This window comes from Artemia franciscana, chromosome 11 (genome assembly GCF_032884065.1).
Source record: "Artemia franciscana chromosome 11, ASM3288406v1, whole genome shotgun sequence".
NCBI lineage: Eukaryota > Metazoa > Arthropoda > Branchiopoda > Anostraca > Artemiidae > Artemia > Artemia franciscana.
The window spans coordinates 5,286,833-5,306,419 of record NC_088873.1 but is presented as its reverse complement, the minus strand read 5'-3'; the positions used below and the strand labels follow the sequence as shown (position 1 = coordinate 5,306,419).

At 35.8% G+C, this 19,587-nt stretch overlaps 1 protein-coding gene across 1 annotated transcript in view; it reads right to left on the bottom strand.

The window, feature by feature from the left end:
- Nucleotides 1-19,587, bottom strand: part of LOC136032724 (raf homolog serine/threonine-protein kinase Raf-like) — a 116,817-nt gene that overhangs the window by 79,390 nt on the left and 17,840 nt on the right. Inside the window, 1 exon segment of the mRNA XM_065713041.1 lies at nucleotides 8,730-8,831. Within this exon segment, the coding sequence (XP_065569113.1) occupies nucleotides 8,730-8,831 (102 nt within the window).

Sequence of the window (19,587 nt, the reverse complement as noted above, 5' to 3'; positions counted from 1 at the left end):
CCTATATGAAAGATCAATTTCAAAGCAATTAAAAAAAACTTTTTTCAACTGAAAGTAAGGAGCAACAATAAAACTTTAAACGAACAGAAACTATTACGTATGTGAAGGGGCTCGCCCCCTAGTCAATACCTCGCTCTTTACGCTAAAGTTCGAATATTGTTCCAATTCATTAAGAATGTGTAAAGAGCGTGGTATTAACAAGGAGGTGAACCCCCTTCATATACTTAATAATTTCTGTTCGTTTTAAGTTTTATTGTTGCTCCTTACTTTCAGTTGAAAATACTTGTTTTTATATTTAATTTCTGATCGTCTTTTCCCCCATGAATACATTCTCCATGGAAAAATCTTCCCACCTAATCTCCTCTCCCCGACCTCTCTCACGAGAAAAAATCTCTCCTGAAAACGTCTGTGTACTTCCCAATAACCAATGCTATATGTAAACAATGGGGAAAGTTCATAACCTGCAATGTAAACAATGGGGAAAGTTCATAACCTGCAGCCCTTCCCCTGGGGGCTGTTGGAGATTCAGTAATCCTCAAAGACATACTTAATAGATTTTCGACTATCCTGAACAAAATGGCTATCTCAAAATTTTGATCGGGTAACTTTGGGAAAAATGACTGTGGGAGAGGGCTTAGTTTCCCTCCAGTTTTTTTGGTCACTTAAAAAGGGCTCTAGACCTTTTAATTGCCGTTTGAATGAGTCCTTTCGCGATATTCTAGGACCACTGGATGGATACGATCACCCCTGAGAAAAACAAACAAATAAACACGCATCCGTGATCTTTCTTCTCGCAAAAAAATACAAAATTCCACATTTTTGCAGATAGGAGATTGAAACCCTTATATTAGGTTTTTCTGATGCGCTGAACCTGATGGTGTGATTTTCATTAAGATTCTATCACTTTTAGGGTGGGTTTCCCCTTTTTTCGAAAATAAGGCAAATTTTTCCAGGCTCGTTACTTTTCATGGGTAAGACTAAACTTGATGAAACTAATATATTTGAAATCAGCATAAAAATCCAATTCTTTTGATGTATCTATTGGTATCAAAATTTCGGTTTTTAGAGTTTCGGATTTACTATTGAGCCGGGTCGCTCCTTACTTAGAGTAATTTTTTTAACAAACAAAAAAAACAAAAAGTTCAACAAGAATATTTTTTGTGAAGGACAAATAATTTTAAATTATTAAAAGGCTATATATTTGCACATGAGGGGGGAGGGTAAAGTATTTGGACAGTTTGAAGTCAGAAAATGATTCTTACTTGATAATATGCACAATAATCGTATCTAACACATTTTGCATGGAGACCCGTTATACTTTGCCCAACCTCCAGCCCCTAATATACAAATATATAGCAGAGTGGAGGAAACCCATTTTGCCCCCCCCTTTTCCCAGAAAAAAAAGTCACCTTGTACCTCCACCTTTCATTAAATCACCCTTTTACGTCTCCTAGTTACATGCGTACATTGGGGACACACATCACCTTTCAGTGACATATGTCATCCTTTAGTAACAAATATACTGATTGTATGCAATTTCTAATAAGAAATGGAAGATATATCAAGAAAGAAAAATATTAAGAAAGACAGACAAGAAATATATATATATATATATATATATATATATATATATATATATATATATATATATATATATATATATATATATAATATATATATATATATATATATATATATATATATATATATATATATATATATATATAAATATACAAATATATATATATATATATATATATATATATATATATATATATATATATCTATATATATAAAAATAAGTTGTCTGTCTGTCTGTGGGTCTGTGGATCAGGTGACGTCATGTTTCGGCTGACGTCATGAAATTAGTTGCCGTCATTTTTGTTATGACGATGCTTAGTATATTGTAAAACACATTAATTTGGTTAATAATATACCATTTAAAACACCAAAATGAACATGCTGGAGTAGTCACTCGGTGAGAGAGGGTGTCAGAACGGAGAATGAAGGTCCCAGGTTCAAATCCTGGTTAGGCTAAAAAAGGTAAAAAACTAAAAACTAAAAAAAAACTGAAAAAACTAAAAAAAGGCAAAAACTACAAAAAAAAACTAAAAACTAATAAAAAAATAAAAAAGCCGAAAAACTAAAAAAACTAAAGAAACTAAAAAAAGGTAAAAACTTAAAAAACTAAAAACTAAAAAAAACTAAAAAAAAGGAAAAATGAAAAATAGAAGAGAAAAAGAATACTAATAAAATTAAAAATAAAAATAAAAAAAAATAAAAAAGATAAAAAGCTAAAAAAAGGTAAAAACCAATAAAAACTAAAAAGAAAAAAAGGTAAAAAACTAAAAAAAAAAATTCATCTAAAAAACTAAAAAAAACTAAAAAACGTAAAAACTAAAAGAACTAAAAAAGTAAAAAAAAAAATAAAAAAAGGAAAAAGCTGAAAAATAAGCGGGATATAAAACAGGGGGATATAAATGACGACCGGGACACCGGGACATAAGGAATATAAATGAATCAGAAAATACAACTCATGTTTCCAAATGACGTCGTTTGGAGCCCAAATTGAAAATCCAGATCAATTTATGTCTACTTTCAAAGTAAAAGGGCAAATTTATCATAGAGCAGGGTCTCTTCTACCATTCTCAGGCGAGAATCATAAATTTTTACAATTGTACTTCATCAGTGATAGAAATTCTGAATTGAATGCACGTTGCGAAATTTCTCCCAACATTGAAAGGACAATCGTTTTCCAATTACAACATCTTTTCCACGAAAATAATAATTTAGTGTGTCTGTTCAAAACAGCCATCGATTTGATGCCTACTTATACGCATAAAATTGTTATTTCCGCTGACAAAACGCCTCCTGGCCAACATGTGCGTAGATACAATGCTCCAACTATCGACGAAGTGGCCATCGTTATGGTCGGTGATCAGTTTTTACCTCGAGATATTATTCTCAGGGTTTCCACCACACGTGCTACAACTAAAAATAGGCCTACCAATAATACTTTTAAGAAATATAAACCCACCAAAGCTTTGCTATGGCACTCGACCTGCCGTAAAAAAAACAATGGAAAATCTAATAGAGGCCACAATCTTGACAGGGCCTTTTGAGGGTGAGGCTGTTCTTATTCCTCGCATTCCCAAGATTCCAATGGATCTGCCTTTTCAATTTAAAAGATTGCAATTCCCAATTCGATTAGCATTTGCAATCACCATTAACAAAGCTCAAGGTCAATCATTAGAAAAATGTGGTATAGATCTTAATACTGATTGTTTTTCCCATTGACAATTGTGCGTTGCATGTTCGAGGGTCGGTAAACCTGACAATCTATTTATATGCAGCGACAATTGGACAGCGAAGAATGTTGTATATTCGCAAGTTTTACGCAGTTAATTTGTATTTTATCTATCTATCTATCTATCTATCTATAGAAAAACGAGTTGTATGTATGCATGTTTGTTTGTTTGTAAAAAGAGCGTTTGCATATGATGTCATTATTAGTACATACGGCCTTGTATATGCAGAGACAATGGGAAAGCCAAGAATGTTGTATATTCGCAATTTTTACGTAGTTTAACTCCTGCAGACGAAATGAATGCTTGCCTAAAAAATTCTAATTTATAGGCACACGTAAAAATATTAAAATTAACTACAAATATGCGTGTCCGATTGCAAAACGATGACTCTGGTCAAACAGTAGACTCAATTTCAGGACGTATACAACTACCTGCTGATTTCTGTAATTTAGTGACGTCCAAAAATGAATTGATTGAAAAAGTATTTCCGAATATTCTAAAAAATTATAAAAATAATAAATGGCTAAGTGAAAGAGCGATTCTCGCACCCAAAAATATAGACGTCCACGAAATCAACAATATTGTTTTGAACAAGATTCGAGACCAGGCAGTCCTTTACAAGTCAGGCGACACAGTTTTGGAACCAAATGAAGCGGTTAATTATCCATCTGAATTTTTAAATTCCATAGATCCTTCAGGGTTTCCACCACACGTGCTACAACTAAAAATAGGCGTACCAATAATACTTTTAAGAAATATCAACCCACCAAAGCTTTGCAATGGCACGCGACTTGCCGTAAAAAAAAAACAATGGAAAACCTAATAGAGGCCACAATCTTGACAGGGCCTTATGAGGGAGGGTGAGGCTGTTCTTATTCCTCGCATTCCCATGATTCCGACGGATCTGCTTTTTCAATTTAAAAGATTGCAATTCCCAATTCGATTAGTATTTGCAATCACCATTAACAAAGCTCAAGGTCAATCATTAGAAAAATGTGGTATAGATCTTAATCCTGATTGTTTTTCCCATGGACAATTGTACGTTGCATGTTCGAGGGTCGGTAAACCTGACAATGTATTTATATGCAGCGACAATTGGACAGCGAAGAATGTTGTTTATTCGCAAGTTTTACGCAGTTAATTTGTATTGTATCTATCTATATAAAAACGAGTTATGTGGATGCATGTTTGTTTGTTTGTAAAAAGAGCGTTTGTATATGACGTCATTATTAGTACATACGGCTTTGCATATGCACAGACAATGGGAAAGCCAAGAATGTTGTTTATTCGCAATTTTTGCGTAGTTTGAAACACATATATAAATCTATCTATATTCACAGGTGGGACACAGGGACACAACTACAATGGCGCATAACTAATATGGCGCGTAACGACTTACGCGCGCGGGGGGGCTTGGGGGGGGCGCGAAGCGCCCCCCCCAACAGCTAGTATATATATATATATATATATATATATATATATATATATATATATATATATATATATATATATATATATATATATATATATATATGTATATATATATATATATAATATATATATATATAAATATACAAATATATATATATATATATATATATATATATATATATATATATATATATATATATATATATATATATATATATATATATATATATATATATATATATATATATATATATAACGCCGGGGGCACGGGGGATATAAATGACGACCGGGACACCGGGACACAAGGAATATAAATGACGCCCGGGACGTTCAAAGAGAAATCACAGACTGGGACACCGGGACACAAATGACGACCGGGACACAGGGAATATAAATGACGACCGGGACACAGGGACATAACTACAAAGGGGACGCCGGGGTGCACAGGGGGATATATAAATGACGATGGCGACTCAGGGAATGGTCGATTAGCAATCACCATCAACAAAGCTCAAGGGCAATCATTAGAATCATGAGGTATAGATCTGAATACGGATTGTTTTCCCATGGACCATTATATGTTGCATGTTCAAGAGTCGGTAAACCTGACAATCTATTTATATGCACAGACAATGGGACAGCAAAGAATGTTGTATATTCGCAAGTTTTACGTAGTTAAAAACATATATATATATATATATATATATATATATATATATATATATATATATATATATATATATATATATATATATATATATCTATATTCACAGGTGGGACATAGGGACACAACTACAATGGCGCGTAACTAATATGGCGCGTAACGACTTACGCGCGCGGGGGGGCTTGGGGGGGCGCGAAGCGCCCCCACCAACTAGTTGTTGGGGTGGCGCGAAGCGCCACCCCAACAGCTAGTATATATATATATATATATATATATATATGCTATGGGGCCGAAGTCTCCACCCCCCCCCCCCTACCCCTGTGTACGAGTTTAATAATTATATAAATCTTCCTCTATATAATTTGTTAGTGTCCGTGAATCATAGCCAATCACGTAAATTTACACAACGGATAGCTAAAACCAGCATTTTTTAGGAGTACTTTTACAATCATTCATTTGATTTACGACCATCACAAAGAGATTGCATATATTTATTTTTCTTGTCTAAATGCTATCAAGCATTTCTTATTAGAGATTGCATACAATCAGAATATTTGTCACTAAAGGATGACGTATGTCACTGAAAGGTGATGCCACCAGTATCTCACTAGGTGATGTAAGAAGGTGACGGAATAAAAGGTTAAGGTACAAGGTGACGAATTTTATACGTAAAGCCTTTTTATGGCACTTGGTATTAACCAAGTGACATATAGCAGTCGCCAATTCTGTCGGTCCCGGTTTTGCTACTTTAGGCACTTCCAGGTAAGCTAGGACGATGAAATTTGGCAAGCGTATCAGGGACCGGACCAGATTAAATTAGAAATAGTCGTTTTCCCGATTTGACCATCTGGGGGGGGGGGGAGAGTTGGGGCCTGTTAATTCGGAAAAAATAGAAAAAAATGAAGTATTTTTAACTTTAACTTACGAAGGAGTGATCGGATCTTAATGAAATTTGATGTTTGGAATGATATTGTGTCTCAGAGCTCTTATTTTAAATCCCGACTGGGTCTGATGACATTGGGAGGTGTTGGAGGGGGGAACCTAAAATCTTGGAAAACACTTAGAGTGGAGGGATCGGGATGAAACTTGATGGGAAAAATAAGCGCAAGTCCTAGATACATGATTGACATAATCGGAACTGATTTGCTCTCTTTGGGGTAGTTGGGGGGGGGGGGGGGGGTAATTCTTAAAAATTAGAAAAATGAGGTATTTTCAACTTACGAACGGGTGATCGGATCTCAATGAAATTTGATGTTTAGAAGGATATCGTGTCTTAGAGCTCTTATTTTAAATCCCGACCGGATCTGGTGATGGGGGCGGGGAGTTGGGAGGGGGAAACCTGAAACTTGGAAAACACTTAGAGTGGAGGGATCGGGATGAAACATGGTGGGAAAAATAAACACAGGTCCTAGATAGATGATTGACATAAACGGAACGGATCCGCTCTCTTTTGGGTAGTTGGGGGGGGGGGTATTACTGAAAAATAAAAAAAAATGAGGTATTTTTAACTTACGAACGGGTGATCGGATCTCAATGAAATTTGATATTTAGAAGGATATCGTGGCTCAGAGCTCTTATTTTAAACCCGACCGGATCTGGTGACATTGGGGGGGGGGAGTTGGGAGGGAGAAACCTAAAAATTGGAAAACACTTAGAGTGGAAGGATCGGGATGAAACTTGGTGAAAAAAAAACACGAGTCCTAGATACATGATTGACATAACCAGAACGGATCCGCTCTCTTTGGGGTAGTTAGGGGGGGGGGTTAATTCTGAAAAATTAGAAAAAATGAGGTATTTTTAACTTACGAACGGGTGATTGGATCTCCATGAGATTTGATTTTTAGAAGGATATCGTGTCTCAAAGCTCTTATTTTAAAAGCTGACCGGATCTGGTGACATTAGGGGAAGTTTGGGGTGGGGAAACCTAAAATGATGGGAAACGCTTAGATTGGAGGGATTGGGATGAAACTTGGTTGGAAAAATAAGCAGAAGTCTTGCATACGTGATTTACATAATTGGAACGGATCCGCTCAATTGCGGGGGTGGGGGGGGGGGGTAATTCTGAAAAATAAGAAAAATGACGTATTTTTAACTTACGAAGGAGTGATCGGATCTTCATGAAACTTCATATTTAGAAGGACCTCGTAACTCCGATATCTTATTTTAAATCTCAACCGAATCAAGCGTAATTGGGGGGGGGGGGGTGAGATCAGGATGAAACTGGATGGGAAGAATAGAAACCTGTCTAAGATACGTGACTGACATAATTGGACCGGATCTGCTCTCTTTGGTGGAATTGGGGGGGGGGTATTTTTGAAAATTGAGGTATTTGTAACTTACGAAAGGGTAACCAGATCTTAATGAAATTTGATATTTAGAAGGATCTTGTGCTTTAAAGTTCTAATTTCAAATTCCGACCTGATCCTGTGACATTCGGGGGAGTTGGAGGGGGGAACCGGAATTCTTGGAAAACATGAAAATTGGAGTATTTATATCTTACGAATAGATGATCGGATCGTAATGAAATTTGATTTTTAGAAGGAATTCATGTCTCAGAGCTCTTATTTCAAATCCCGACTAGATCTTTTGACATGGTGGGGATTTGGAGGGGGAAATATTGGAAAAACACTTGGAGTGTAGGAATCGGGATGAAGCTTGGTGGATAGAATAAACAAATGTCCTTGATACGTGATTGACAGAATCGTACTGGATTCGCTCTCTTTGGGGGAGTTGGGGGGAGGGGTTCAGTGATTTGGCGAGTTCGGTGCTTCTGGACGTGCTAGGGCGATGAAAATTGGTAGGCGTGTCAGGGAGCTGCACAATTTGACTTGATAAAGTCGTTTTCCCAGATTCAACCATCTGGGGGGCAAAAGGGAGAGGAAAAATTAGAAAAAATTAGGTATTTATAACTTACGAGTGGGTGATCGGATCTTAATGAATTTTGATATTTAGAAGGACTTTGTGGCTCAGAGCTCTTATTTTAAATCTTGACCGGCATTAAGCCTCTTATTTTCCTTTTTAAATCAATCTATCGATTCATAGAATTTTGTTAGAGCTCATACCATATGATCTCTTGGCTCTTAGCTCTTCTCGTCTCGTCACAAGTGCCATATGAACTCTTAGCTCTTGTTTTCTCATGGCAGAGAAAAGGGGAAAGGGAAAACCTAGAATTTTTTGTCTGGGGTAAAGGGACAAAATGTCTTTTTTATACCTGTTGTCCAACAGACTTCTAATAATAAACAGACAACACAACAAAATAGACAACACAAAAATAGATAGCACAACAAAAGTGTTTTGCCGACGAAAAAGAGAAACAAACATCTTACTGTCAGATATAACGATGGTGGATGTTGAAATCCTCCAAACTGTTCATTCAGGGCATCAAGATTTTGCTTGGTCAACCTTATCATGCTTTGTATATTCCTCAACTGGAATAAAAGAAATTAGTATGTTAATAAAACTTGACAAACCATTCAAAATAAGGAAAACATCCCGAAATTTACCTAAGGAAGATACTGGAAAACGTATTTAAACAACTATATACAAGAAGCAAGCCAGTAAAAAATCCAGGATTTCTGTTCAGGGAAGGTTTTTTTCGGGGGGAGAGCAGGGAAGATGGATCAAAAAAACTTAAAACGCATCAAAAATTTGTTCATTGCATTTTTGTAACTATTTACGAGTCAGACAAACCTTTCTTTTTTGTGGGGGGGGTCAAACCCAATACCCCCCTACATACAGCCTTGAAAAGAAGGCATTTTTAAACTGTTTGGCCTCAATTTTTCCGACATATTTGGCATTCAGAAGAGACACGTTCACAAAATGAATATTTTTTAAATTCATAAAGGGGACTGGAATTCTTTGAGGAAAAATTATGAAGTCTGAAAATTCCCATGAAGGGGGAATGTCAGTACCTTGTACCTCAAGGTATTCAATAAATCAAATAGAAACAAATTAAAAAACTGAATATTTTGATCATATACCACATGAAATTCATCAGCAGATAAATAAGTAAAAAAAAACCTCACCTTAAGAAGATGAGGCAGAAGACTGATTCACTCCGTCGAGACAAGTCGCGCCTCAAGTAAAATTGTCAAATTTGTAAAAGGGGATGAGGGAGCAGTTGGTCTCTTCTTATAAGGGTAACTTTTGCATTTTTAAGGCTTTAATCTTCCTCTATATTTAGACTGAAAAGTAGTAACCCCTTTTTTCAAAGGAATTACTCAAGGATTGTTACGACTCAATCATCATTATTATAATTCATTAAATATATATATATATATATATATATATATATATATATATATATATATATATATATATATATATATATATATATATATATCACATTATATATACATCATTATATAATGATTCGTATAAGAATGGTTTAAAACATATACTTGTGTTATATAAGCCCATCAAAAGATAAATATATTCCATGATGATACATATGATGATATATTTATATGTTTCAGTTACTATGGCGTGAAGTTCGTTCTTCAATATACAGATTAGGACGTCATACCTCAAGCTTGTGCATCAAAATGCTTTTTTTTTTGTAAAAATTGATCCTATTCTAAAAACTTTTTTACACAATAGCCACTAGATGTAGAAATTTCCTTTCAAATGAGCCATTGAACAACTCTCTATGATGTTCCAATACCCTGCTAGCTGAGGAGAAAGAACGGAAAAAAAGTTCCCTTTGATGCAGAATTTCGCAGTTCAAGCAACTTTCCTTGTTTTTCAAGCCAACTGATTTTTCTTGTTGTCTAACAGTTCATAGTAAAGAACTGTAAGTAAGTAGCGACCCGGCTCAATAGTAACCGAAACTCTTTAAAACGGATTTTTAAAACCAATAGATACATCAAAAGACTCAAATTTTTATACTGATTTTAAATATATAAGTTTCATCAAGTTTAGTCTCACCCATCAATAGTTAAGAGCCTGAGAAAATGTGCCTTATTTTCGAAAAAAGGAGAAGCAACCCCTAAAAGTCAATGAAAATCACACCATCAGATTCAGCGTATCAGAGAACTCTGATGTAGAGGTCTCAAGCTCCTGTATTATATCAGATTAACGATGCTTCTTGACTACTAAGGTCCCTGCGTCGGCCCTGCAGTGCATTGCTGTAGCATAATTCGATCTCTGGGTCCCGTATTACCAAGCTAAGGTCAAACCCACTGCGCCACAACAGGACGGGTTTAAGCTCCTATCTACAAAAATGTGGAATTTTGTATCTTTTGCCAGAAGATAGATCAGAGTTGCGTGTTTATTTGTTTTTTTTCCCAGGGGTGATAATATTGACTCAGTGGTCCTAGAATGTCGCGAGAGGGCTCATTCAAACGGAAATTAAAATTCCAGTGCCCTTCTTAGGTGACCAAAAAATTGGAGGGCAACTAGGCCCCCGCCCACTGTCATTTTTTCCCAGTCACCGGATCAAAATTTTGAGACATCCATTTCGTTCAGCATAATCGAAAAATTTAATAACTATGTCTTTAAGGACTCAATCTCCCAGAGTCACCGGGGGAAGGGCTGCAAGTTATGAACTTTGCCCACTGTCTACATATAGTGTTGGTTATTGGGAAGTATACAGACATTTTCAGGGGGAGTTTAATCTGGTAGGGGGTTCGGGGGGTGGGTGGTACGTGGGAGGATCTTTCCATGGAAGAATTTATCATGGGGGAAGAGAATTTCCCGTGGGTTTTCCAGCATTATTTAAAAAAACAATGCCAAATTAAATAAAAAACAGGTTTTTCGACTGAAAGTAAGGATCAACATTAAAACTTAAAAAGAATAGAAATTATTGCGTATATGAGTGGGTTCGTCCCCTCCTTAATACCTTACTCTTTACGCTAAAGTATCTTTAGTAGTTTCAAAAGAGCTATTTAATCTAATTAAACGGCCGTTGTGATTCAGGGGTCATTCTTAAAGAATTGGAACAAAATTCGAACTTTAGCATAAAGAGAGAGGAATCGAAGAAGGGGCGAATCCCCTCGTACACGCAAATATACGAATATAGAAGTTCGTTACGTAAATTAATTCGTAAGTTACGTATATTTGTTACTAATAAAAACTTCCGTAAATAAATTTAAAGTTATAGTAGCCTTTTTAAGTTACCAAAAAAATTGGAAGACAACTAGGCCCCCTCCCTTTTTTCTCAAAATCGTCCGATCAAAATTTTGAGAAAGCCATTTAGCCGAAAAATGTAAAATTAATATGCAAGTTTCGTTTGAATTATTCATGTACGGTGAGCCAAAATCAAAACCTGCATTAATTCAAAAACGTTCAGAACTTAAATAAAACAAGAGCCCAGAGCTCATATGGCACTTGTGACGAGGTCGGAACCTAAAATTAGTTTCGGTACTAGAGTTATCGATTTCATCGTCCTAGCAGGTCAAGAAGCACCGAACTAGCCAAAGCACTAGAAATCCCTCCAACCCCCCAAAGTGATCGGATCCGGTCCGCTTATGTCAATCATGTATCTATAACTTGTGTTTATTCTCGAACTCCCCAAAGTACTAGAAATCCCCCCAACTCCCCCAAAGAGAGCGGATCTGGTTCGGTTATGTACATCACAGTACATCTAGCATTCCTTCAATGCAGTCGCATTTCGCTAGCCCTGATAATTAGTGACGTGTGATTTTTGGCACGAGTATTTTGGATGCTTGGATATTTGGATATTTTTTAAGAGTACGGTGAAGAAATCAATTAGCAGGTCTGTAAACTACTTTTGATAAATTTGAGCTACAGATAATGGCTAAATTTAGTATTCATGATTTGGCTCTAGCAAAGTTTCCCCGATTGGCCAGTTCGTATTATTGAGGTTTTGGATCCAAAGACTGCGAACTCAAAGTCAAAAGTATCTGAGTATCTGTTTTTTTGCTACGGGTCATGTGACACCCAGTTTGTTCTCGAGTCACAGCTTATGCAGTTTGAAGCAAATAAGGTTGAAGCTATGAAATCTACTAGCAAGGGTGTAAAGGGAGCATTTGATGATTTTATTCATCAACCGAACATTTATATAGAACTTTGCAAAGAGAAGCTAAAAACTCAAATTCCAATTCCTGGGCAACAAACTATAGCGGGATCGTCGGCTATTATTACTCGCATTTCCGCGACAGAACAGGAAATCCAAAGTGTGATGGAAAATCTTGCTAAAAAATAGACGAGAAGCAGGATGAAAAACTAGTGGCCACTGCTGCTGGTAGGCAGTCTCTATCCAGTGACACTTTGCATGCCATAAAAGCTCAGAGTTCAACTATCGTTAGTGAAGTTTATTCAGCTTTGATTGTTGAGTTTGAACCGAAATTCTTAGCCCTCAGTAACGAGCTGAAATTTCTAAGAAATCAAATAATATTTCTTGAGGAGAGAGTTAAGAATGCAGAGCAGAAATTAGATATGTATGATCAGGACTTAAGGCTAGATAGTCTTCTTTTCAACGGTATCAAACAGCCTCCAAGTAGTGACTTAAAGTCTGTAATCGGGGGTGTGATTCGCAATAAAATGGAAATATCTGAAGTGTCTGATGGTGATATTGTGGAAGTGAGAAGATTTAAAATAAACAGAGCTACAACTCGTCAAGATGCCATAACTCCGGTCCTAGTCAAATTCAGGTCGAAAGAAATTGCCCAAAAAGTTTTCAAGCTTAAGTCGAAACTAGTGCGCACTGGTATATTTGTATCAGAAAATTTAACAAAGCAGAGACGGGACATTCTGAACCTAGCACGTGAAAAATACGGTAATAAACAAGTGTGGTCTGATCAAGGTCGAATTTATATACGTCTTGCGAGTGATGCTTTCCCCCGTCGCCTATGGTCGTTGCAAGATGTCGCTTAGATTTTTTTTTTTTCAATAGGAATCAGTACAGTTTATATTGTTCTTATTTCTTGATAATTAGTTTTGCCGTTACACCAGAAGGATCGATTGGATGAATTAGAAAATAATGCTTTAGATGTTAATGAAATTTTAGAGTGTAAAATTGCTCATGATAGTGTTGTAAAATGCCCTGAGCAAGTAAGAAAAAGTCAGTATGTATCATTTGAATTTCCAACACGGAAAGAAAATAAGAGTTTTCGTGTGTCTGAATGTAATTGCCATGTTATATCATCGTCTGAGGATATTGAAAATTTTTTGTCTGCTATGAATAGTAGTATTGATGTATTAGGTATTTGTGAAACGTCTTTATCTATAGACAGCTGTATCTCGTCTTACATTTTTCGAAGATACCAAATGATTTCGAAGGTAAGAAATCGGATGAGACAAGGAGGTTTGTCTTTTTTGTTGAAAAATGGAATAAAATCAAACAGTTCGTGGTAACGAACTGTAGTAAGGAGCGACCCGGCTCAATAGTAACCAAAACTCTAAAAAATTGAATTTTGATATCAATAGCTACATCAAAAGAATCGCATTTTAATGCTGATTTTAAATATATAAGTTTCATCAAGTTTAGTTTTACCCATCAAAAGTTACGAGCCTGACAAAATTTGCCTTATTTTAGAAAATAGGGGAAAACACCCCCTAAAACTCGTAGGATCTTAACGAAAACGACACCATCAGATTCTGCGTATCAGAGAACCCAATTGTAGAAGTTTCAAGCTCCTATCTACAAAAATGTGGAATTTTGTATTTTTTACCAGAAGACAAATCACGGGTGCGTGTTTATTTGTTTGTTTTTTTGTTGTTTTTTTTTCCCAGGGGTCATCGTATCGACCAAGTGGTCCTAGAATGTCGTAACAGGGCTCATTCTAACGGAAATGAAAAGTTCTAGTGCCCTTTTTAAGTGACCAAAAAAATTGGAGGGCATCTAGGCCCCCTCCCACGCTCATTTTTTTCCCAAAGTCAACGGATCAAAATTTTGAGATAGCCATTTTGTTCAACATAGTCAAAAACCATAATAACTATGTCTTTGGGGATGACTTACTCCCCCACAATCCCTAGGGGAGGGGCTGCAAGTTACAAACTTTGACCAGTGTTTACATATACTAATGGTTATTGGGAAGTGTACAGACGTTTTCAGGGGGATTTTATTTTGTTTGGGGGTGGGGCTGAGGAGAGGGGGCTATGTTGGAGGATCTTTCCTTGGAGGAATCTGTCATGGGGGAAGAAAAATTCAATGAAAAGGGCGCAGGATTCTCTAGCATTACTATAAGAAAACAATGAAAAATAAACATGAAAACGTTTTTTCAAATGAAAGGAAGAAGTAGCATTGAAACTTAAAACGAACAGAGATTATTACGCATATGAGGGGTTCTAAAAATACTTTAGAATAAAGAGCGAGGTATTTACGAGGAGATAAATACCTTGCTCTTTATGCTAAAGTATTTTTGCAAATTTCAACTATTTATTCTACGGCCTTTCTGATTCAGGGGTCATTCTTAAAGAATTGGGACAAAACTTACGATTTGGTGTAAAGAGCGAGGTATTAACGAGGGTACAAACCCCCTCGTATACATAATAAAAATACAAGGTTATGAAAGTTTGTTACGTAAGTTAATTCTTAAGTTACGTATATTTTTTACTAATAAAAACGTTCGTTAAAAATTAAAAGTTCTAGTTGCCTTTTTAAGTAACCGAAAAATTGGAGGGCAACTAGGCCTCCTTCTCCACCCCTTATTTCTCAAATCGTCTGATCAAAACTAAGAGAAAGCCATTTAGCCAAAAAAAGAATTAATATACAATTTCATTTTAATAATTTATGTGGGGAGAGCCAAAACCAAACATGCATTAATTCAAAAACGTTCAGAAATTAAATAAAAAAAAAACTAATTTTTTTAACTGAAAGTAAGGAGCGACATTAAAACTTAAAACGAACAGAAATTACTCCGTATATGAAATGGGTTGCCCTCTCCACAATCCCTTGCTCTTTACGCTAAAGTTTGACTTTTTGCCACAATTCTACTTTTTAAAACAATTAAAAGCTTTAGCGTAAAGAGCGAGGGATTGTGGAGGGGACAACCCATTTCATATACGGAGTAATTTCTGTTCATTTTAAGTTTTAATGTCGCTCCTTACTTTCAGCTAAAAAAATTAGTTTTTTTTTATTTAATTTAAAGAAAGGGATGATTTATGCCTTTGGATTGAAGGGAAAGTGGAAATTTTTTCTGTGGAAATTGCATTTGTTGATAATGAAAAGATAGTAATTTTTTTTGGTTTATAAGCCACCTAGCACTCCCTCGGTTGAGTTCCTTGATTTATTTGATGATTATTTATGTAAACTTCTGTCTGTAAAAAATGAATTCATAATCATTGGTGATTTTAACTTTGATTTGTTATGTTTGAATAGCTATAATTTTGAGTTTTTTAACTTGATGTTATCGCATGGTTATTTTCCAATGAATCGCCTTCCTTCTAGAATAACTGAACATTCTGCTACTCTTATTGATATGTTTCTCCCTTCAAATTTAGTTCCTGATTCTTATTGTGATATCATGATCCATCCGGGATCTGGTCATCTTCCTGTTTCATGTACGATAAAGCAACGAATTTAAAAAAGAGGGAATAGTTGTGGGAAAAGTGGAAGATATGGCCAATTGTAGAAAAAAGCCAAGACAGATTGTTGAATTAAGTGGGCAGCCCAGTCAAGGGTTAATTTTATCCCTTTGATTGCCGTTGTTACTGTCTGCCATTTATGCTACACCTTTCCGTGCATGTGTGTCCCTTCACAAATGCCAAACTAGAGTCGTAAACTTATAAGAGATCTTCGGCCGGCCAATTTACCTGAGTTCCGTGAATAAATAAGTGTAATATCGTGGGAGAAAGTGTATGAAGAACCGGATCCCTCGCGTGCCCTCGACAACTTTCTTGGGATAATTACTCCGATATTTGAGTCTGCTTGTCCCTTGAAACTTGCTAGGAAAAAGGAACGAGATATCCCCCGAAAACCCTGGATTGATGATGAAGTTGTTGAAGCTATAAATGCACGTAACGCTTGCTTCTTTAAAAGTTTAAATGACTCATCTGAAGAAAGTAAAAATGAATATATTCGTCAACGAAATTTAGTGAATAAGTTAAGACGTTCAAAAAAAAAAATATTACATCGAAAAATTTAATGAACAAAAAGGTGATATGCGGGGCACTTGGCAGACCATTAACGGCGTGATTAAAGGCACAGGTAAACATTGTGGCCTCATAAATGCTATCACTGTCGAGGGTGTTACAGTCACTGATAAGCAGCAGATTGCTGACGAGTTTGGTAAATTCTTCTCTGGTATTGGAAGTAGAATCAGGGAAGACACTTCTCACGGAGACCCAGCGAAAAGTGACATGCTCTTTGAAGATAATCGAGGTGAACATCATAAATTTCAATTTGAAAAAGCGTCAATTGAACAATTAACAAAAATTGTGAAGAATTTAAAGTCAAATGCTGCTGGTATTGACGGTTTGAATCTGAAAGCATTCAAACTAGTTTCAGTGTATCTACTACCATGTCTTCTCTACCTCGTTAACCTGTCACTTGAAGTCGGCCAATTCCCTGAAGCGCTTAAGCAAGCAAAGGTCCTACCACTGTTCAAATCAGGCAATAAGCAAGATATGACGAACTATCGACCTATAAGCTTGTTACCACTATTCTCAAAGATATACGAGAAAATAGTACATCGACAGCTGTATGAATATTTAGACAAGCTCGGAATATTAAGTGAGTCACAGTTCGGTTTCAGAACTAAACATTCAACTGTTCATGCGGCATACCATCTAATGGAGTGCGTTAATATTGCCCTAGAAAGGAATCTTATCCCTCTTAATGTGTTCATAGATTTTAAAAAAGCATTTGATACCGTTGATTTTAATCTTTTATTAAGTAGGCTAGTTTGTTTGGGAGTCCGTGAGAAGTGTTTGGATTGGTTTAGGTCTTAATTGCATGGTAGGTCCGTCAAAGTTATGATAGATGATGTGGTAGGGAAACCCTTCAATGTGAATTGTGGAGTGCCCCAAGGTTCGGTATTAGGACCTTTACTGTTTCTTATATACATGGATACATTGCGTTTCTACATTCCTGGTGCCGTAGTTACATCATTCGCAGATGACACAGCGCTTACAGTGATTGGGGAATCTGTCGAAGATCTTATAGAGATAACTAATGTAGCTTTGGAGAATTTATCTCAGTTCACAAAGCATAGTTTTCTTGCAGTGAATACTGAGAAGACTAATTATATGATATTTAGTCGTATTGGTAAAGTTGTAAATAATTGTCATAATATTCTTTTACAAGGTGTTTCCATTAATCAGGTTTTTCAATGTAGATATCTAGGATTTTATTTTGATGTAAATTTTAGTTGGATTCATCATTGCAAAGTTTTATCTTCAAAATTGGTTCGCGGAGTCGGTATTTTAAGAAGATTTCATAATTTTTTTCCTCTACATGTCCTGAAAGAAATTTATTATTCAATTGTCCATCCTTATTTAGTGTATGGTTGTTCATTGTATGCAAGCAATTTTTCTAGTCATGTAAAAAGGGTCCAGATTATGCAGAATAAGGCAATTAGAAGTTTGGGTGAGTATCTTGCGTGTGGTAGTACTAGAGATTGTTTTAGAGATTTAGATATTTTGAATATTGATTTTATTAAATCTCAACAGATTTTAATTTTTGTATAAAAAGTTTTAAATGGATTGTCTCCTCAATATTTTAGAAGTTTTTATCGATATAATTCAAATTATCACGATTATTCAACTAGGAGCTCTGATCAGCTGACTAGTGAAATCAGGCATACAACGCGATCTGGGTTTATGATTAAACATGTAGGTGTTGTTATTTGGAACTCAATTCCAGAGAGTGTTAGGTGTTCTGAAAACCTTATGTTATTTAAAGTAAGAATAAAAAATTATTTTTTAAATAAATTATAAATTATATTGGTTAAATTTTTATCCTTTTTTTTTCTTTTTTTTTACGATGAGAGATGGCTGTTTAGAGATTGTAGAGTGTTTCGTCTGTTTTTTTTTTGTTTTTTTTTTTTTTTTTTTTTTTTTTTTTTTTTTTTTTTTGGATGAATAGTTATCATTTATTTGTTGTAGTTTTGCTGCTGAAGAGGGACATTTTAGGTCCCTAAATTGAGCAGCATATTATTGATTGAAAGTGCAATTTTAGTAATTTTTATTTGATGAAATAAACGCATACCTACCACGCATCTAGAACTTGTGCTTATGCTTCCCATCAGGTTTCATCCCGATCCATCGACTCTAAGCCTTTTTCAAGATTTCGAATCTCCAAGATTTCCGTTTCCCCCTTCACCCCCTTTGTCCTCAAGTTCAATCCGAATTGAAAATAGAGTATCTGAGACATAATATATTTCTATATATTAAGTTTCATTAAAATCCGATCACCAATTCGTATCCCTCAATTTTTACGATTTCCTCTCTCTCCGACCCCCCCCCCAGATGGTCAAATTTGGGAAACGACTGTTATCAAGTCAATTTGTGCAGTTCCCTGACAAGCCTACCAATTTTCATCATACTAGCATGTCCAGAAGCATCGAATTCGGCAAAACACTGGAAATCCCCCCCAATTCCCCCAAAGACAGTGGATCCGGTCCGGTTGTGTTAATCACGTATTTAGGACTTGTTCTTATTCTTCCCACAAAGTTTCATTCCGGTCTCTCCACTCTTAAGCACTTTCCAAGATTTCCGGTTTCCCCCTCCAAGTCCTTCTAAATACCAAATTTCATTAAGATCCAATCACCCGTTCGTAAGTTAAAAATACCTCAATTTTTGCGAATTAACCGTCCCTCCACCCCTCTGAGCAAGCCAGTTTCATAGCCTCAAGGACAAATGACGGGGGAGAGAATGCATTGGACTTGTATGATTTTGGCCAAATATTTACACATCAGGGTGGGGGTAAGGTTAGGTTTTTAACCCATTTTTTAGTTATATTCCCAGCCCCTAATTTGCAAATATATAGTCCAAATTATATTATTGTATAAACTAAAGTATTATATTTTCATCATGTTTTGGTTTATTCCATTATGATTAACCTAACTAAACTTCTTGAGTGTGCTTCGTCTAATACATAAGTACCAGTAATTTTTCTTTTAAGAGGCCATAGACTAATACTACAAATTTTCACTGTTCCTTTTTAAGTTAATCACCCCCCCCCCTAAAAACAAATCAAGAGCCTTTGTATGTACCTGCAGTCCTTTGAGTCTACAAGACTATCGAAATATCTGACGCTCCACTTTAGACTAACACCAAAAA